Source organism: Necator americanus, chromosome V, assembly GCF_031761385.1.
Source record: "Necator americanus strain Aroian chromosome V, whole genome shotgun sequence".
In the NCBI taxonomy this organism is placed as follows: domain Eukaryota; kingdom Metazoa; phylum Nematoda; class Chromadorea; order Rhabditida; family Ancylostomatidae; genus Necator; species Necator americanus.
In genome coordinates this window covers 22,695,755-22,717,380 of record NC_087375.1, presented here as the reverse complement: position 1 = coordinate 22,717,380, position 21,626 = coordinate 22,695,755, and the positions used below count along the sequence as shown (strand labels likewise).

At 42.3% G+C, this 21,626-nt stretch overlaps 2 protein-coding genes across 5 annotated transcripts; both read left to right on the top strand.

Annotated features, from left to right (window-relative positions):
- Nucleotides 1-7,389: 7,389 nt before the first annotated feature.
- On the top strand, nt 7,390-16,414 carry RB195_014883 (uncharacterized protein; the record flags this gene model as incomplete). Of its 4 annotated transcripts, XM_064205331.1 has the most annotated exons (14): nt 9,825-9,850; nt 9,994-10,160; nt 10,638-10,743; nt 10,884-10,986; nt 11,034-11,106; nt 11,161-11,276; nt 11,334-11,455; nt 11,506-11,590; nt 11,657-11,818; nt 11,965-12,069; nt 13,730-14,269; nt 14,442-14,553; nt 14,595-14,970; nt 15,616-16,414. In XM_064205331.1, 14 exons carry the CDS (start codon nt 9,825-9,827, stop codon nt 16,412-16,414), a joined length of 2,892 nt encoding a protein of 963 aa, XP_064061210.1. The 4 variants fall into 4 exon arrangements, with proteins under 4 accessions (XP_064061212.1, XP_064061210.1, XP_013291905.2 ...); XM_064205330.1 differs by lacking the exons at nt 13,730-14,269; nt 14,442-14,553; nt 14,595-14,970; nt 15,616-16,414 and adding exons at nt 7,390-7,475; nt 7,557-7,663 and having other exon boundaries at nt 9,778-9,850; nt 11,965-12,123; XM_064205329.1 differs by lacking the exons at nt 9,825-9,850; nt 9,994-10,160; nt 10,638-10,743; ... (7 more) ...; nt 13,730-14,269; nt 14,442-14,553 and having other exon boundaries at nt 14,645-14,970.
- Nucleotides 16,415-16,495: 81 nt separating this feature from the next.
- On the top strand, nt 16,496-17,092 carry RB195_014882 (uncharacterized protein; the record flags this gene model as incomplete). The annotated part of the gene is made up of 1 exon (XM_064205328.1): nt 16,496-17,092. One exon carries the CDS (start codon nt 16,496-16,498, stop codon nt 17,090-17,092), a length of 597 nt encoding a protein of 198 aa, XP_064061209.1.
- Nucleotides 17,093-21,626: the final 4,534 nt, after the last annotated feature.

Sequence of the window (21,626 nt, the reverse complement as noted above, 5' to 3'; positions counted from 1 at the left end):
CAGTGAAGGGGAGCGAAGCTAAAACCACCGAAAGTCTGAAGTCCGGCTTTAGCCGGACATTCAGACTGGTATATAATAACGAGCTTAGTCCGTGTGTATGTGTGTGTGTGTATGTATGTATGTATGTATGTATGTATGTATGTATGTATGTATGTATGTATGTATGTATGTATGTATGTATGTATGTGTGTGTGTCACGAAATTCGAAAAAGGGGGTGCGACGGGTCCACCCGGCGTCGGATTGGTGCGCTATGGTCATATAGCTATAAAATGGGTTGCGACGGGTCCACCGGCGCCAGATAGCCATAATATGGGGTGCGACGGGTCCACCGGCGCCAGATACCTGTAGAAGGGGGTGCGACGGGTCCACCGGCGCCAGATACCCATAGAAGGGGTGCGACGGGTCCACCGGCGTCAGATACCTGTAGAAGGGGGTGCGACGGAACCAGTAAACAGTGGTTACACGGCGCGGGCGCCAGATACCTATGGAAGGAGGTGCGACAGGTCCACCGGCGTCGAAATAGTGCGCACTAACTTCGTGTGAATGACGCAAAAGGTAGATGGTTGCAGCCGTTTCAAAGCCGGGGCCACGGGCGCTTTGCTTTACACCCTATATGACTCCTCCGTGTGTTCATTTCCTTCTTCGTTCGCCTCAAGTTGGTAGCACGCCGCTCTCAGAAAGTGGAAACACGCATGCAAACGGGTGCCTAAATAGTAGCAAGATGTTTATGTGATCTGACGTGGAACGTTATCTTTATCAGTAAGATGATGTCCTTCACGTCATTTTATGCCGAAACATCATTCTTTGATAACTGTTTATAGAAAAAAGGGGAAAAACCCATATTTCGCGTGATATGTTTAAGTTTTGTCTATAATATATTGATAAGGAGTGTTTGAAGCTGAAGTTCGAATGTACTCCAAATGTAGAACTGACGCGTTTAGAAAAAAGACTATGAAATATTTCGCTTTTAGTTCTAATATAAAAAAGGAAGAGAGATTGTTGGAGATAAACAAGTCCAATTTCATAAAACTAATAACACTAATATTAATTTTTGTTGATTAGTGAAGGCGAGCGAAGCAAACAACACAGAAAGTCTGAAGTACGCACCAATTCGACGCCGACGGACGCTCGCCCACCGGCGTCGGATTGGTCCACCGGCGCCAGATACCTATAGAAGAGGGTGCGACCGGTCCAACGGCGTCGCACTAGCGCGCTGGAGTCAGATACCTGTAGAAGGAAGTGGGACGGGTCCAGCGGCACTAGATTGCTATAATATGGGGTGCGACGGATCCACTGGCGTCGCACTAGTGCGCCGGCGCCAGATACCTATAGAAGAGCGTGCGACGGGTCCAGCGGCACTAGATTGCTATAATATGGGGTGCGACGGATCCACCGGCCTCGGTGGACCCGGTCATTGGAGCGCAATAAATTAGTGTGGATGACGCAAAAGGTGAATGGTTGCAGCCGTTTCATAGCCGTAACCACTTGGAGCTTTGCTCTTCACCTTTATGACTACTCCCGTGTGCCTATTTCCTTCTTCTTTCGCCTCAAGTTTGTAGCATGCCGTTCTCAGAAACTGGCTGCTTAAATAGTAGCAAAATGTTTATGTGATTTGACGTGGAACGTTATCTTTATCAGTAGGATGATGTCTTTCACGTTATTTTATGTTGAAACATCATTCTGTGATAACTATTGGGGGAAAACAGGAGGAACACCCATACTTCGAGTAACGCTTTCAAATTGTATCTTTATTATTCTGGCATCGAAGGAGTGTTTGTAGCTGATGATCGAATATTCTCCAAATGTAGAATTGACGCGTTTGGAAGGAAAACTCCGTAACCTTTCGCCTTAATTTATAATGTAAAGAAGAGAAAGAAAACGTTGTTAAAAAAACACATATAATTTTATATAAAACACCACTACCATTAACTTTCATTGATCAGTGAAGGGGAGCGAAGCTAAAACCACCAAAAGTCTGAAGTCCGGCTTTAGCCGGACATTCAGACTGGTATATAGATATTAGAACAGATATAAATAGATAGATATTTGTTTTCCATTTAAGAGAAAGAAAGGAATCTTACCAGAAGCATAGCCGGTACAAAAACACCTGCAAACTCCACTTTTCACAGCTGTTTTCTAAGATTTTGTGCAGAATCTTTTCTCTCAAAATACTTTTCTTTCTTTTTATTTATTTTTTATTTTTTCTTATTTTAAGTACTTAAATGCCTTAAAGGCATCATCCCACGAATCTGAGGTGGTGGAGATTTCAGGTGGAGTATTCGTATATGGGATGGGAGACTACGGAGATGTGGGTGATTCCGTCCATTTCTTCCTAATTGTCCGACTCATGTGAAAAACGGCCCGGAAGATACGGCTTCTTTCGTTTTGGCGCACCATTTTGTACAAGAGGTTCGATTGGAGCGCGCCAGTCTTGTGCGGCGCCGCATCTTCCGCGCCGTTTTTTTACGGCAATTAGCAAGAAATGGACGGAATCACCTCCCTCTCCGTAGTCTCCCATCCCGTATACGAATACTCCACCTGAAATCTGCGCCACCTCAGATTCGTGGGGTGATGCCTTTAAGCACAACATGGTAACCCAGAAACTTTGTGAAAAGTAGTTGACATCGATAATATCAAAATTCATCCTAAATCAAGGACGTCAAATAGGATTTTCATTTTATCTTCAGAAGGGTAAAAAATAGATATTGATTAGATTGGATGGAGATACTAGTCCGAAAAGAGAAACACTTGATGTCGAACTAGTTCATACATATATTTACTCAAGTAAACCACTATAAGTGATTACAGAATTCAAATCCCTGAACTAAGCTTTTTTTCCTGCGAAATTCTTCTTCGGAACATAACTCACTATCTGTGCACGGCAAACGATCCAATCCACGTACAGTATTCCGCAGGAACCCGCCTCTTGCAAGTGCACATTCTATTGAATAACTGTATTTCTCTCTATTCTTCAATGGGTTATTTGTTTGCGAATGATGCTAAGGAAACCGCGATCAAACCGAATTTATGATTACAAATCGATATTATCACCACAAACAGCTGGAGGACACAGCCTGTTAGCATGGTGTGTAATGGTTATGTAGTGAGGTACAGTGACTGTGTCACTCTTTCTGCATTTATCCTTTCAGTTTCGTAAAGACGAACGATAACGCCAGACTGAGTTTTGTACAGCTTTACATACAGGTACATACAGGTATCAGAACGGAGCCCCGATGTCGCCGATGAATATCGATCAAGTCGATTTTCATGTTTTCACCGGCAATTTCCCTGCGACCAGACAGAAAGTGACGAAGATCTGTTACTGAGCGCATTCATAGCTGTAGATCAAAAAATCACTAGAACGAACAATCACTCCCGACAAGCGTTGATTTCTGTATGAGAATGTGTGTGTTCGTATGAAAATTCAATAACTAGAAATATTTCTATCCAGCAACTAACTGCTCTCGTGGACCAGTTGCTGGCATCAGATTTTGCCGAAATCACATTGGTGCGAAAACAAGGAATTTGCTGCTGTTGTGAGATCAAAGAGCGATCGAAGAAATGTTCGCGACACGAATAAATCCTACCACACCGTAGCGCTAATCCTCGACGTCTTCATACACGAGACAGCCCCACTAGTCTGCATTCAATCTCACCGCTATGTAGTCTGAACAAACTGACAAGCGGCCTAAAGCTTTGATGACAGCGGGGCTCAACGGTGAGCAGCGCTTTTTTTGGTCGCGTTGAACCACGCGGGTCGTCAGCGAGCCGCACATGTTTCACCGATTATTTTTATTTTTCATGAATCCCTAATTCAAAAAAAAAGTTTCTACACTTTATTATTTTTGAATATAACACAAATATAGGTCGAAACTGTCGATTGACTTGTTCCACGAGCTAGATACCCAAAAAAGGGCACTGTCGTCAATGGAATAAAGTCTCGTAAGGATTTGATTCATTGTTACACTCGTTCAAACTGCCAAGATTACACAACAGAACAGCAGCCAGGAACACACAACACAGGTTGCCTGATTCATTGACCTGGAATTACATCACACTGACCGGGAACACACCAAACACCAGCTCGGTTTCTGTGCTGCAACATGCTGGAACTGCGTTTTTTTTAGGAAAAAACTAATCATTCAGAATTTAGTCCTGCTGACGGATAAGGAATGGTGACACGTGGGAGACACAGGTCCAAATGCATTATTACAGTGATGATTACCTAAATAGGAATACAGTCGAGGTGCATGGACCGAATTGGAATTCATAAGAATTCGAGTGAAATAGGCGTTGTTATTTTGAGTTGTATCCGAGAAGCGATTATACGGCTCTGATAGTTCGATGTGTCCTTGAATTCCGAATAAATCTCTGTGCCAGTTAGTGAAGAACGGAATTCCAAGATTCTCTATAACGGATATTCACCATGAGTCCTTCTAGTCTTTTTATTAATAACACCAGCCTGAACGTCCGGCTAAAGCCGGACTTCAGTCTTTTTTGGTCCTCGCTCCGCTCGCCTTCACCGATCAAAAAGAAATAATAGTAGCGAGTAGCGACATTTTTTTTGTAACATTAGAATTGCTTTTTTCTATCAACGCTTTCTTCAATTTTTTTACCCGAACATTTAAGCATAGATGAAAGATTTTATGGTTTTTTCTTAAACGCTCAGTTCTATATTTGGAGAACAATCAAACTTGATTTTACATCTATGTTCCCTTCAAACCTCTACAATTTGGAAACATTATTCAAAGTATGAGCTTCCTTCGTTCTCAACTATTAGCAAAGAACGATGTGCTAACATGAAATGACGTGAAAATCGCCATCGTAGTGATAAAAATAACGTTCTACGTCAGATCGTGTAAACTGTTGACTACTGTGTATTGCATTTAAGCAGCCGTTCGCACGTGTGTATTCCTCCTTTTGAAAAAAAGGATACTAGCAGCGTTAGGGAGACATGATGGGAAATAGATGTGTGAAGTAACCATAGAAACCCATTCTACTGCGTTGGGGCTCCCACACCAATCGGGTGCAGCGGAAACCGTCTCTCCTCACTCTATAACTTTGTGGCACCGGTGCACCATTCCGACCCCATGGGACCCAAATTTTACAGCTATCTGGCACCGGGGCACAAATTCGACGCCGTAGGACCCGTCTTACCCAATTTTATTGCGTTGAGGCTCTAGCGCACCAAACCGACGCCATGGTATCCGTCTCCCTCTCTTTTTGGAATTTTTTGACTGAGACACACACATGCACACACGTGACAGAATATGCCTGTTATTATACAGCAGCATGATAGTTTGCAAGTTTGGGAGGTATACATTCACATAAAAGTTTATTTTCCCTTAGTAACATATGAGAGAAACTAATTAGCCTTATCAAAGCCAACATAGATGGTCACATAACTTTGGGCACTAGTGAAGTGGTGGAGTGCTCGCCTAGGTGCATGGCCGTGGTTCGGCACCTCCACACAGACACAGACACAGACACAGACACACACACACACACACACACACACACACACACACACACACACACACACACACACACACACACACACACACACACACACACACACACACACACACAACACAGACACACACACGTAACACACACACACACAACACACACACACACACGGACTAAGCGCATTATTATATAGCATGGTATTGCTCCCCAATAGTTTGCATAAATATTTCGTATTATCTGTTGTTTATGTTACTGTGTTTTTACATGATCTTATATAAACAATTCCCCCTGCTAGCAAATGCGACTTTCAACAATATATAAACAAAGTAGAGATTGGTCTAGTGAACAATGTGCCTATTGTGTCTGCGGCAACACCAACGACATCATGTTGTAAGGAAAAATCCTTAAGTTGTTAAGCAAATTTCAGTTGCTTTTTTTCTTTGTTTTTTCTCATTGGTTCTGTTAACTTTGGATAATTTTACTATACTTTGACAACAAATACAATACTTCGATGAAAACAAGCTTTTTCACGTTAGGAAGCACACAGAAATTGGGTAAATGTGATTATTAACCAGAGGGAACTAGGGACAATAAAGCTTCCAGAGATAAAGATGTGTTTTTTGCGCTCTTTTCTCGTAACTAACCTTAGAGGATCAATTTAAAGAACTGCATAAACCCTACAAATCTAACGAAAAAGCGAATCCTAAATGTGTGATTAGGGAGGGTGTTGCGCAGGCGGTCCGCTGCGGTCATTTCATTTTTTAAAGTTTGTTTAGAGATGTAAGGGAATCTCTCATTGTTTTTCATTGTCTCTTCTTATTATTTCACTTATTTCGCTTAATTTGGATGCTTTGTAATTGCAGAAAAAAGAAAAACAGTTTGCCATCTCAGAATAGTGAAGATGAAGTAATATGAACGAACTTAAATTAAAAACAATAAAGATTAAAAACAATAGCTTTTCGCTCCTCTATATAAGGAATCCCAGAAGAAACTAAGCAACGAGCAGCTACCCAATTCAGTCACCGTTTGGTCGAAACTTTTTGAAAAACAAAATAAATAAGTACAAAAGACATAAATAGGAACTAATTACAAAACGAACTAACAATATACCAATGTAGAAAATAGAGTGGATAGAAAATGTAAATGATATCATACTGATTCATTTAATTATTTCAAAAATTTAAACCAGGGGAAGGTGGAGGGCAGTTGCTGTGAGGGTACGCTGTGATTGCACGATCTATCGACGGTTCGAAACCGCACAAGTGCGGACCAATTCTTTCATCCTTCCAGGGTCGATAAATTGATACCAGACTTGTTTGGGAGGAAATACTTACTTGATCATCGGCTGACCCCCACAAGTCATTGGATAGGCCAACACGCGTTCCAAAACACCAACGATTACGAACAGCAGTAAAACGGGTTGGCGCATTCCAAGTGGATTGACACTCCAGTGATTTTGAATTTGACATTCAAAGAGTGATTTAAAGTGTGACGGAACGGTATGTCATTCAGTCGTCAGTGTCCTGATAGTACAGTTTCTGACAAGCCGTGCTCTACTTGATCGATCACTTTCTTACCATCACTCGCGGCAGTCACACCCAAGCCTAAAAGTCAATCTCCTAGTCTTCTCATTTTTTGTTCGCATTTCAAGAATTTATCCTTATACGTAGGATTTCATTTTCTCATAGTCATCACAGAATTCTTAACTTTTATGAGCTTTCTTTGGCGGTCGCATTACCCGTAGAGAGTGCAATTGTGAGTTTTGACAGCTGTGTGCAACAATTTTGAAATTTTGAGCCAACCTTGCACACGCTGTCCTTTTCGGAAAAAAGCGCTTTTCCCCTGAGAATCGGTCGATGGATTGTTCAAGATCCTTCTTCTCGTACGTGTCTACATGTTTTTACTGCTGTTCAACGCATATGTCATATTTTCTCGACAGTTTGAGCACATACTCCTCTGTTCCTCTGGAAATTACACTTCTTCTACAGTTGGCTGCTTGTCAGGAGTTGGGATCAGTATTTGCCTTCTTTTCTACTTTATTCTAATCTGAAAGCTAGCGGTCTGTCATCTAATCAATCTAATTTAGGTGTTTTGTCAACAATTCGGACAAAACAAAACAATTCACAGAATGGACGCAGGATAAGTGCTATGACATTCCTTCGTTAACAGTGTGTGTAGCTGTTTCCGTGGTAGGTGCATCCGGACGCGGTACCTAACTGAGCAAACCGCAATGTTTCTGGGAAAAAACGATCAAAGAAGTAAGAATAACCATGATTTATTAGGAAACAAATGGTTCTGAACAAAGTTTATATAGTGGATGAAAACGAAAAGCGAATTGATAACTTTCTTTTTTTTGTAGATGAAAATAAATCTATAAATTTTCTTGAATACGTTCTTTAACAACGTCTACTAATCTGGATCTTAGAATCGATACAAAAAACTTAGATTTTATCTAAATGTTCTTCTTTTTCCCAGCAACGATTCATATCTCCCTCTGTTTATTAGCGTTTCATCTTTCATTTTTCTTCCAAACGGGTTCACAGCACGCTCACCACTTTGCCTTCTATCCATTGTTTGATGTCGGATACACTGTAGTGAGGAATGCGAAATTCTATAAGTTAGGACGCGATTCTTCGTGAATTTGCTCCATTTGAAAATAACCGAAATCCAGGAGTTGTCTCCTTTTCAGAAACCCTGGGAATATTGATCACACTAAAGTTATTTGAGAACACGAAATGGCACGGTAATCAATTTCATGCCACTCTCTTTTACACAAAGATCTGATTGTTACCTGCTTAAATCCTTTGAGGAGCGAAGGAGGCCACTTTCCTGTGCATAAATGAAAGAAAGTTTGGTTTAGTGGTATAAATAGGCAACCACTGACCCGCTGGTTTGAACGGATAGCAACAATCTCTTCTTATCTTACTTTATTTGTTTATCTGCTCTTTACTCTTAGTTTTCCTTGGTGATGGTTTGGAATCGAAAGAAAAAAATCACCTCTTTTCACTCTCTCCCATTTTATGAACATTATTGCGCACTATTTGCTTGATAGTTCTCGTCGCCTCAACTCCGGCTATTATTTCCCTTATTACATCATTTTTCTCAAGAGCACAGCGGTTTGCCCGAAAACGTAGCTGTTTTCCGAAAGCGTTTTGGTTTGCAAGGTCCCATCCCTACAGGACACGCCTTCAGGACAGACAGCTCGCCACCCTCATAAGTGGTTGACGTAGGTCTTTCCTTCGTCCTGTTCTTCAAATAATTCACGCTTTTCATCTAATAACTCTCTATTTTTCCCCGTAATTCTTGAGCAATAGCTTTTGGTCATATCCCATTATTGGTATTCGAGTAAACATCTTGAATCCCCAATTATTCCTTGTACATGCCTCGATTCTCTTCTATTCTCCCAGAAAAGGAGATTTGCGGTAGTCTCCTAATCACGAGCACTGTATTCAATTCTATGTAGACAACGCTCTTAGAAGCACAAAAAAAAAACTAATCCTGACTAATGGTAATGGTGCACCTTTGACAGACCGCAGGAAGCAACAAAACAAGATAGAAAAGTGAAATCTTCACCAAATGAAGGAAAGTCCCTTCACATTTCCGACATAATCAGCAATGTTCGATGTGGCCATTTGTTGCCTTACACACATCTGAACAATATTCAAGCTTCACATAACAACACACATATGGAAGTCCAAGTGGATCCGGAATATTAGCGGCCATGGATTGACAGAACCCCTGTCTATACACCGCTGCGGGAACGTTGCATCCAGAAACTCACGAATAATGTTGACGTATTGCGGATACTGTGGAATCTTGGAAGTTTTCTCCTCATTTATTGGAGATTTCAAATTTCCTTCCTGTTTTTCGCTTTCCTGTGACCGGTCAAACGTCCAACAGACACCCTGTATTTTTCAAAAAAAAAAAATCAAACGTTACAATTGATAGCAATTTTTGGTGTTGAAGAAGGACGACATGATTTTTCTCCGAGATCCCTAAAAGTCTATCATTTGTTCTAAGAGATAAGTAAAAGGGCAGTAGGAAAACTGCATTTAATGAAGTGTTTGTTGTGGAAATTATAACCTACAGTCTGTGCCACTCCAAGTATTCCTCAGTTTGAGCTTTTATCAGGTATTCCTCTTCGAATGGTAATTTATTCACTTTTTGAATCCAATTGAACCTTTCTATTATGGATTTGTTGGTCGCAGATATTGATTGCCATCGAAATTGAACGAATAGACGTCTTCTCGATATCTTGTCCTTCGCAGGATTTTCTGTTTTTCTCTGAAGTAAGTGAACAGTTTCAGGAAACTCTAAAGACATCGAGCAGCTATTGGAAAGCAAACCAATCGCGATGGTGTCCCTTGTTAACGCCTACGAGTAAGAAATTGATATTGAAAAATACACAAGAAGGAACAGTGCATAACTCTTTTCTTCCCAGTAAAGTGTTACGAGTTGGGGGAAATACGCTTCTACTAAAAGAAATGAGATTTCTTCTTCTTTTGCTATTGACAACCGTTCAGCGCATTAATGTGTGCGGAAACAGATTTTGGCCTGAATATGCTCCGACAATCACCTGCCACTGAGCAACTAGTCGTTTCGCCAATTTCTGTCATATTTGCTCTTGTCATGGTTCAAGCTGGTGCAAAGGGAAAGACAAAGACGCAAATCAACCAAGCTATTGCTAAAGGTATGCGATCACCGAGCTGTCATTGTTCTACTTTTTTTTTGTTGCTATAATAATGATAAGGAAAAATTATCATCCTCACAGGGAGAAATGTAAAAAAAATGTTGTTATCCAGTAAATTACATCTGGTATGAAACCGCCGGTGGATGTATCACTTATCCTCTTTCTGGAACCTGTGTACTGCACCAGAACCCTTGTTGGTGCCTCTGAATCTTTGTGAATCGTGACACCTGCTTCCAAAGAAGGAAGAGAGGACATGGATAGAGCAGCTGCTCAACAACACTATTCGAAGAGTTCTACCGAGTGTTAATCTAGGTGGTAGGTAGTAGGGGGTTCATTCAGCTACAAAGGAACAACATTTGAGAGAAAAAATCAATTTTCTTTGTTGCGAATGAAATGCGGGTCACATCTGCGTACGGTTGCCCAAAATTCTGGCCACTTATGGTGTTGCAAGTGGAATCAGATGAGCAGCCAGTTTAGGTGCAACAGATGACGCGATCGTCAACTACTACTCAACCCTTTCCGAAAACATTCTAAGCTCCAAAAATGATGTGCAGACAAGGATTGCGAATGCGTTTTTCTTAAAGTAAGTTGTTGCAAAACTTCTAGGCCTAGAATTCTCGAAGACTCCTTCCTCATTGCTTCTTCATATCTAAGTCCCAGATATTTTACTCCGACCTTCTCATTTAGTGATATTCATTTTGGTTTTAATACTATTCTTTGCAGCAAAGGGTTCGCAGTTGAGAAGCAGTACGCTGACACCATCGCTAGAAAGTATTCAGCAAAAATAGAAGAGCTGGACTTCGGCAACGCGAAACAAACAGCTCAGGTAAGGTGCGGCCCTATATTAACTGCAAATAACTCTCTTATTTCCAGAAAATTGACAAATTTGTAAGTGACACAACTGCGGGCAAGATAAAAGATCTTGTAACGGAGGATACAGTGAGAGGTGATCTATAGCTTTCAACCAAACTGGTTACAACATCTCGAGAAACATTTTTAGGCTCCTTCTCACTCATAATTAACGCAATTTATTTCTCTGCCAAATGGGAGCACGAGTTCTACAAAACCTCGACTACAAATGCCACTTTTCATAGCTCTGCAAACAAACAAAAGGAAGTAGGCAACACTTCTTTGCTACTTTCTATTCATTATCTCACAACATGATGAATTCAGATAGAGTTTCTGAATGAAAGCGAAGAGCATCGATTCTATGCAGAAGATGAAGACATGCAAGTCCTGTCGTTACGCTATAAAGATACATCTTACGCTTTCAACATTCTTCTTCCTAAAAAACGGTAACTGACGTACGAAAGCAATAGGTTTTTTTAAATTTGTTGGCATCCAGGTTTGGCCTAGATGAGCTAAGAAAGAAACTGACCGGTGTCGCCATAAAGAAGGTGCTCTCAAAGCTGGCGTCGACGTACTTAACAGTAGGCAAATTAACTCTTTTTGAACTATTCCTTGCAACCTTTTTGAAGCTATATTTTGTCCTTCAGATCTCCGTTCCAAAGATGAAAATTGAGACCGACTTCAAACTAAAAGAAGCTCTGATGACGTTAGGCATTACCGAAATGTTTTCTGATAGTGCCGATTTGACTGGTATCGCAAGTTCCCCACCACTAAAAGTCTCGGATGCAGCTCACAAAGCTCTCATTGAGGTTAGTTACATGTATGATAGTTGGTGAAGAACAGAAAGCAGTATTTGAATTTAAATAGCAGTGAGAGGTGTTATTTCACGATGCAACTCCTAGCATGTCGTGTCATTAACTAAGCATTTTTGCCATAGAATATAGAATTATTACAGGTTGACGAGGAAGGAACCACTGCAGCTGCAGCGACATTTTTCAAAATCATTCCTCTATCTCTAAATCTCGAGCAACCGAAGATATTCACAGCGGATCATCCATTTGTTTTCATTTTAACTAAGAATAACAATCCTCTGTTCATGGGGCAGTTTGTCTGAGAAATTTTTATTTAAGTATTAGTGATAAATTAATGCTTGTATCTTGTAGTCATGCATAAATATCGAAAATGTGAAGACCCCTGTCTGTCATTTTAGTCCCAAGTGCTTTAATATAAGAGAAAGTCACTAGCGTATCAATCCACTTTATATCGTATCTCATATCTCCCAAGCCGGTGATCATATCAGTGTTTCATCTTCCCAGAGAAGTCTAGTACCAATTTATCGACCCTGGAGGGGACTTGGTTTGCGTGGCCACAGCGGACCTCTGACCGACTGCGTCACTCCCGCCCTGCTTTAATATAACCGTGCCGCAATGTTTCGAATCTTTACGGTTAAGAGGATATTATAAACAAAGTTATCTGGTCCCTAATAAACGATATTAAAGATCCAATCTGTGCAGAATCGTTGAAAACTGGAAGTATACAGTGTTCAGCTGTGGCATGGAGGGGCCCATTTTTAAAATTTTCTCAGATTCGATCAGATCAAATGAAGAGATTAGATTAAGAGAGATGAGGGGATAAAAATCGTTAATGTTGCCTGAAATACCAAAGTTCTGTGTTACCGTCGTCCTTTTATATACACTTAGTAGTATCAATATATATACATATTATATATTACATATAATATGGATCATTTATAACATTCATATAATATTTAGTATTGACACATAACTTCTACGTAGTATTTGATATTTAAACCATAAACAAAGACAGAATAAATGACTATCTCGTAAAATGCAGTGGTGAGAGAAGCACAACTGAATAATCGACAGGCGCCCTATGGGAGTGAAGCCTACTCCGATTGCATGCTAGCTAGTCTGGCTCAATCCCCCAGCACTGAATGCTGAAGGATTGAGCTAGGTTAAAACAAATATCTCGACAGCTTAGCTCCGACAGTTGCTGTTAAACTGTAATCCAAGGGGCCGAAATCAGGATCAAGAACCATGGACGGTTTTTCGGATATAATTTTGATCCCTTTTACACTCTAATATATTATTTACTGTGGGCAAACAAAGTATTTGAATTTGAGGTAATACGGCAATGTTGAAAGATGGTATTTTGATCTGACCATAACTTTTAGGAAATTTAACTGAAGGGCTTCGCGCAACATCAATTTGTAATCGCTTAATTCCCTGTTACATTTGTGAGAATAACATTGCTACGTAAGTAGTCCCGTATCTCCCTCATTAGAGGGAACACAACCGGTTAGTAGCGAGGCTACGTGGTGCGTCCACAAGCGGCGAATAGGGGGCTAAACGCAGACCAAAGGCGCTAGCATTATACCTGCCCTGAGACGCAGGTGGATTTAGGAGATGGACTCCCTGTTTCTGCTGAGCCAGGATCGCAACGCTCTCCCGAAACTCACGGGGCTAGAGGCTTGTAACCTGCCCATGGGTTCCAAATTTTTATGCAAAACACAGTAATAGAAAAGGGTCTCCTGATTCCGGAGGAAAGCCTCGTACAGTAGCGCCAGTAAAGACGGGGTTGCAGGAGTCCTGTGGGCTACCGAAACGGAAAAGGAATAGGATGACGATCTGTACTTACAACGCCCGAACGTTTGCATCGGACGCGGCCATTGAAGATGATGCAAGTCAGGAAGTTTTAAGTTAGACGTCATCGGACTGACCGAGACGAGGCGACAGCACCCACTGAACGTCGTTTATGACATTGGAGAAGAACTGTTCTTAGGAACATGCGACAATAGAGGAGTTGGTGGAGTTGATGTCCATGTCAACACGAATGTGGCAGTAAACATCGACTCTTTCGAACAACTTACAACCCGAATCAGACGTTTACGGATGAAAAGGTGTGGTTCAACACCTGCTGTGACAATCTTCGTCGTCTATGCTTCAAGACCATGCTACGAAGAAGAAGAAGTTGAAGCTTTCTATATGGACTTGGAGAAATTCTACAGAGAAGATGATACCTTCTACAAGATCATAATTGGTGATTTCAACGCCAAAAATGGCCGCACAAGAGCGTCTGGAGAACGTCACATGGGAACCCACGGCCTTCAATGGAATGAGCAGGGAGAGAGGCTTCCAGAGTTCAACATGATGACTGAGACCATCCATGGGAACTCGCAATTCCAGGAGCCCTTCTCTCTCCGCTGGACAGTGGGAGTAGTGGAAGTCACCCGATGGAGGGTACCCTAATGAAATTGACCACGTCCGAAGAAGGTTTTGCCTAACGGATGTCGCTCTCGTAAAGTTTTACACGGGATCGGACCATCGCCTTTGAGAAAGACTTTCGTTTACCCGTAGAGAAGAGAATGTTGCAAAGTTCAAAGAGAGGAATCCCAGAAATATCATCAGCTAGGATCTCCTCGTTACGCTAGCCGGCTTTTGGGAAGATTCCGCAATAGACAACATCGACGAGGAATATGATCGGCTTGTTGAACACCTTCACGACTGCTCCAAGAAGGCTGAGAGTTTTAAACCACCAAGAGACGCTTGTCTCTTGAAACTCTAGAGCTGATACGTCAGCGTGGAGCAGCGCGAGCCGTAGGAAACCAAGAACTCATGTCCGAGCTCGCAAGGCTTTGCAGAGAGGCGATAAAAGAAGACTTCAAAGAAAGAAGAGCAGAAGTGTTGGCTGAAGCAGCAATGGCGGGAAGGAGCATTCCCTATGCTTGTCGCAACTTCACCAATCGTAAAACAACAATGACTGCTCTCCGAATCCCAGATGGAACAACTACAGCATCAAGAAGGGGAATGGAAAAGGTCATTCGCGACTTCTACTCAGATCTCTTTGACAGCCACGTGTACTTGCCTTCTCACCATGTGAGAGAAGATGGACATGTCATTCCAAAGGTCCCCCTTTCCGAAGTCCGAAATGTCATCACAAAGTAAAGGATAAAGTTTCTGGCGTTAAAGGCATCACCCCACGAATCTGAGGTGGTGCAGATTTCAGGTGGAGTATTCGTATACAGGATGGGAGACTACGGAGAAGGAGGTCATTCCGTCCATTTCTTCCTAATTGCCGTAAAAAACGGCCCGGAAGATGCGGCGCCGCACAAGAGTGGCGCGCTCCAATCGAACCTCCTGTACAAAATGGTGCGCCAAAACGAATGAAGCCGTATCTTCCGGGCCGTTTTTTACGACAATTAGGAAGAAATGGACGGAATCACCCCCCTCTCCGTAGTCTCCCATCCTGTATACGAATACTCCACCTGAAATCTGCACCACCTCAGATTCGTGGGCTGATGCCTTTAATCAATCCCCTTGAGATGCGCCCCCACATTCACTTCAACTCAGAATTGTTTGAGGTCCACGAACGTGTAACCAGCCTATACAATGATTTGCGTACTATACAATGACATTGGCTAGCCGATGTGTCAAGTCAGTACCAATTTATCGAGGGATGAAAGGCTTGGTGAGCACTAGGGCGGATTCGAATCTCCAATCGATCGTGCAGGAAGCGGAACCTCTAACCGCTAAACTACACCAACCCTAACATGACATCATGTCGGTGAAGAATCGTACTTCACCAGGTCTCAACAGAATCCTGAACATCTGAAATACCTACTGCCATTCCTCATCAACACACTGGCGAGGCTCTCCGCTCGTTATCTGTCGCAATGCAAGGTTCTTAAGCAATGGAAAACCAGCAAGACCGTGCTGTTGTATAAGAAAGGAGAACCACAATACATAGGCAACTATCGTCCATTCTGCTTACTGTCTGTCATCTACAAGCTCTTTACAAGAGTGATCCTTAATAGGATTGAAAAAGTCTTGGATGAAGGACAGCCATGCGAGCAAGCAGGGTTTCGAAAAGGATTCAGCACGATTGACCACATTCACACTGTTTCGAAACTCATCGAGGTATCACGAGAGTACAAGATGCCGCTCTGTCTCACCTTCATCGACTTAAAGAAGGCTTTCGACTCGGTTGAGACGGAAGCGGTCGTGGAAGCCTTGGACAACCAAGGCGTCCCTACTCAGTATATAAAGGTACTTCGAGAGTTGTACAGTAACTTTACGACCGGAATTTCGCCATTCTGCAAGAACATCATCATTGACGTGAAGAGGGGGGTCCGACAGGGTGATACAATTTCACCCAAAATATTCACAGCCACCCTCGAGAACGCAATGCGAAAATTGGAATGGGACGACATGGGAGTGAAGGTTGATGGTCGGCAGCTACACCATTTGCGCTTTGCTGATGACATCGTACTGGTAACACCTAGCATCAGCCAAGCGGAACGAATGCTGACCGAATTCGACGAAACATGTGGATGCATCGGTCTTCAGCTGAATCTGCAAAAGACGATGTTCATGCGCAACGGATAGGTCTCAGATGCCCCATTCACGCTCAACGGAACGAACATATCCTAATGCACCAGCTACGTTTATCTGGGTTGGGAATTGAACATGAAGAACGACCTGACCCCCGAGCTGGTCAGGAGGAGACGAAATGCTTGGGGAGCGTATACGAGCATCGAGGATGTAGTGAAGAGGACCAGCAACACCTGGCTCCGTGCTCACCTCTTCAACACCATCGTTCTCCCTACTTTGACCTACGCCTCAGAAACGTGGGCGTTTCGCAAGCAGGAGAAAAATGCGATTAGCGTCAAAGAACGCGGAATTGAAAGAGTGACGCTAGGAGTAACTCACTTTACGGAAGTGAGAAAAGGGATTCGAAGTTCACTCTTACGTCTCCGATCGAAGATCAGAGACGCTGCCGCATATGCGAAAGGAAGCAAAATTAGGTGGGCCGGAGACGTGATGCGTTTCAACGACAACCGTTGGACCAGAGCCGTAAGCAACTGGATACCACACGACATCAAACGCACTGCAGGAAGACCGGCGACTCGATGGTCAGACCTCTCCACGAAGTCCTTGAAAGAAAAGCACGACGCTCTTCGAGTTCCTCGCGAGAAGAGATGCCACTGGGCAACACTTGCGAGCGATCGGGACAAATGGAAGTATTACTGGTGCCTGCTCAAGCAAATGGATGAACAACGGTAGCACAATTAACACAGGTGATCACAGCGTTTAGATTTACTACGTGCACTAGAGTGGGCCAAATAAGAATAACATTTATTGGAAATTTTTGGAGATAACGGCAGTTGACGCAGTGATCTCTGCGAGCGCGACTGAGGGCGACTCGCAAAGGGGGAGTCACTATGATCTCAGAAAGACATTTCTTTCACAAGTATACTCTGCGTATTATTCAGATTCCTGTAGTCCCAAAATAGCTCCCGTCTTTTTTAATTAATTCGTATCTATCGACAAGTGCATGCGGACACGTGGACAATAAGGCAAATTTAGCAGACACAGTTCGTAGTATCACAGATAGACGTGGAATTATTCAACGCACTGCACTGTTCATACATAGGATTCCACGATAAAAGTCCACGGGAAAAGTTAATTGATTCCTTCTGAGAGTGACTGCCGATGCAGCTTTCGTTTTTTAAAGCTATTTTGCTGTTTCTAATATACTCCATTACTCGCTTACTATTTTGCTGTTTTATAACCTCACTGTACTCTTTAGAGCCAATTTTGTGGGCGAGTTCTTCACACTTGCTTTGTTTATTTTCGAATCCTGGCGTTTACAGGTATCTGCCGCTGTTCTGTGTATCTTCTTTAGTAGTGTCATACACGATTTTAGAGTAGCACTAGATGTCAGGAGTCCGTGGGGCTTTATTTGGAATAGTAGTATAAAATTGATAGTCAACAAAGTATAAGCAGCAGGTTATAAAAACTTGGTGAAAACTTGCAATTACTGCTTGACCAAGCTCAACTATCACGCCGAAAGGAAGAAAGGGCTTTTTATTAAAAGAAGAGACACCTAAAAATATGCAGGAAATATGCAAGAAAATCAATTAAGAGCCGTAAGAAGTGCTTGTTCTAAAGAAAGGTATCGATAGCAACCACAAATCTAAAAGCAACAACTACTACTTGATAGCTATTAGAACAAAAATTACAACAGAACCCACTGAAGACTCAACCGAAACCGACAGTCTTGTACCATGGCTTAAACGGAACGAAGCAAAAACTTCAAAAAACCTCCACAAAGATACTAGAAGATGTTGAAACTTCTTTTCTAAATTTCAAATCGTTAATTCTCTTTCTAAGATATTTCCCTTCAACTCCCGGATTATTGTCAAGTTTGCCTCTTGTTATCAAACTCTCCGAAAACATCCCTGGTAGCGTTCCCTACCGTTGTGATAGCAGTCATGCTACGCAGAGAACAACTATTCAGAATTCTATGGAAAATTCCTGTGGTGGAAATTGATGATTTCAAAAAAATTCCGGAGCTCCTTGATAAAACGCTGTTCTGAGAACACATTCGGTTTCCTTCCACCATTTCAAAATAATGATCCTAAACAAAAGTCATTTTCACCGACGTCTACTCAAATAGTATTGTACTTTATTGCACTCTTCAGTGTTCGTTGGTTCGTACTCTTTAAACCAAAATTTTGATCCGAGAAACAAGAGCTTATTTCGTAGCTAGCTTCTCAAAAGAAGTATAATTGGGAAAGTTCCTAGATTTGAAGGCGTCACCCCACAAATCTGATGTTGTATGGATTTCCGATGGACATACTCTATACTGACTATAGATTGCAGGATCAAGAGTGGTTCCTTATCTCGCAGCGAATAAAGGCATGAAAGACTCCGTTTTTCACGACGGTTTCAGTTGCAACGCTCCACACTTGTATACGCGCAGCATCCACCTGCGTAGCGGTTGAAAGACAGTGACTTCTCATCGATGGCCTATTCAAATGAACCCTATGAATAGGTTGCTAGCGTTCCTCGTACGAACTAAAGCGGTTCCCACACCGTTTTTTATTATGAATAAAGAGAGATGAGTGAAGCCACACCTGATCTCACAATCTACAACTCCATCACTAATTGCTGACGTGGATCCCTCAACACGTCAGATTCGTAGCATGCTTCCTTTAAGAACGTACCTACTCAGTCAGTCCGCATGAACATCGTAAAGATGTTCTATGCGTTCTCTATGTTCCTACGATGATAAATACACGATATCTTACGGTATCGTGAAGAAATAGCAACCAGTACATTAAGTCAACACGCAACCTAACCTTCAACAGAATCTGCATTGTGGACACCGAGTGTACACATTTTTCTCCTTTAGAAGACTTGTTATTTCCGAAGACCGGAAATTCGCCTAACGTGAGTGTTGAATTAAGGATCATAATGAGGTTTCTCAATATTGTATTCAGGTAATTATGAATGAAAAAGGAAAATCCCTTTGATCTGAGGATAATAATCGACGAAAGGTAAAGAGAAGCGTCACTGAAAAAGAATTTGAAGAACTGGCGCGAGAACAAAGACAAAAAGGAAGCGGAAAGACGAAAAAAGGAAGAAGAAGCGACAAGAAAGCATCGGCACAGAGTGGAAACAAAAAATATGTGTATAAAACGTACGGGAGAATCTAGCGAAAATATCGAGATTAAGTCGAGAAAAGAGATTATTCGATGAGAACGCAACGAGAAAAGAACAAAAAAGAAAGCAGAGACTAACACAAAAACCAGGAAGTAAATCCACAAAAAAGGAGCACAAGTGGCCAATCAGGGCTTTCGAATTGACTTTTGACGCCTTGCAGCTATATGCGAGCGGTGTCACAAGGGTGGCGCTCTGCAATCAATAAAAACGGCGTCTTTCGGGCCGTTTTTTTTTCTGCGAAGATCAAGGGGAGATGAGCCGAACTAGTCCGTTTGCATTCTAAGATCATGTATCTAACTCTGCCCTCGGACTCCCATACTACGTCAGACTCGCGGAATGATGCCTTTAATATTTGCTAGAAGTTTGAGAATACTTAGAAAAATCAGTTCTCGCACGCAAAAACTACCCAAAATAGTTAGAAACAACCTGTAGCATTATAGATGTCTATTGGCTGCTATATAGTTTCAGGATAGATCACTTTCGTCGAGTTGAGTGTCTTCCTGCAACACGCCTTTCTGTAATCCTTGGACAGCAGAATTCGTCTTGTACGCGGACACGCATATCTGCATATATAGAAGTGTATCATTTTGGTGTATTACGATCTATTTTAGGAGTGGCATGAAAATTATGGGACTGGAACAACAAACACACCGTTAATATTTCAGCGGTTCGCTTTACCTTAAAGCACACTGTTGTATTCGCAAACCTTCCGCTACTGCCGTACAGATGCTCTTTTCTGGAGCTCGGCAACCCTCCGATTAAAACTGTGTCTCTCTTTTTGTGTGATGGAAATATTTATGGGAAGTAGAAAACTCAAACCTTTTCTGTTCGTCAGATCCTGTGTCAACGTCGATCATTTCCACTGGTAAAGTTCCACCACGGATTCCTCTTCGGAAGTGTGAGTCGCTATCAACAGCTCGAGCCTTATTTTATACCTGCAAACCTTCTTTGGGTTAGCAGCCATCCGCGCCGCTATCATGTAGTTCTAGCGGCGCACTTGACGTCCTATCTTCAGAATGAAATTGTGCCAGACCAGTGGAAACCTCGCAAACAGTTCTTATTCCTAAGAAAATTGACCGAGCAGACCACGGAAACATCCGTACAATATGCTTACTGAGCGTCTTTGGCAAAGTATTTACCAAGATTATCCTCACGCGCATATCTAGGACGTTGGATGAAGTCCAGCCTAAAGAACAAGCTAAATTCCGCTAGGGGTTTAGCTGCTTGGACTACATCCAGACCGTGTCGAGGGTCATGGAGGTTTGCCGGGAATACTGCCTGCCTTTTGTTCTAACCTTTGTCGACTATAAGAAAGCTTCCGACAGCGTAGAAACGAATGCAATACTGTCAGCGTTGCTCGACCAAGGTGTGGACGCATCGTATGTCAAGACATTAGCCAATTACTACGATCGATGCACCACTAAGATACAGCCTTTTCACCGCTCCCTCACCATAACTATTGGAACAAGGCGATACTATATCGTCGAAGCTGTTCACGGCTACATTACACTGCATCATATAATCACTTGTTTAGGAAGAAAGAGACATACGTATGGAAGGATGATTCCTCTCGAACCTTCGTTTTGGGGACGACATCTTTCTCTTCTCGAGAAGTACCGATGAAGAAGAGACGATGCCCAAGGAATTGAACGAAGAAGGGAAGAGAAAAGGATTGCAAATAAACCGTTCATAAGTTCATAGAGAACGTCTGATGTGAGAACGGAGGAGTACGACTTGAAGGTTCCCAAATAGTGGAAACTTCGTCATGCGTCTACCTTAGACGCCTATGGACACAGAAAACGACTTGAAGGGAGAACCAAATAGCAGGATGAGACCAGCGTGGGCACCATTCACACCCGTCAGAGAAGATACGGACTGACCAAAATCAAAATCTCCGTCAAGACAAAAGCCAAAATCAAACCTGCAGCTCATGCGGATTCACGCTGACGTATTAGCTCGACAGCATACAGAGCCAAGCGTCTTTCAAAGGTCTTAAAACTGTCACCTTTCCTTGCACGGCCACGAAAATGATGTGTTGAATGGAATGAAATGAGATGTGTCGAATTAAATGAAACTTTGATGTGTTGCG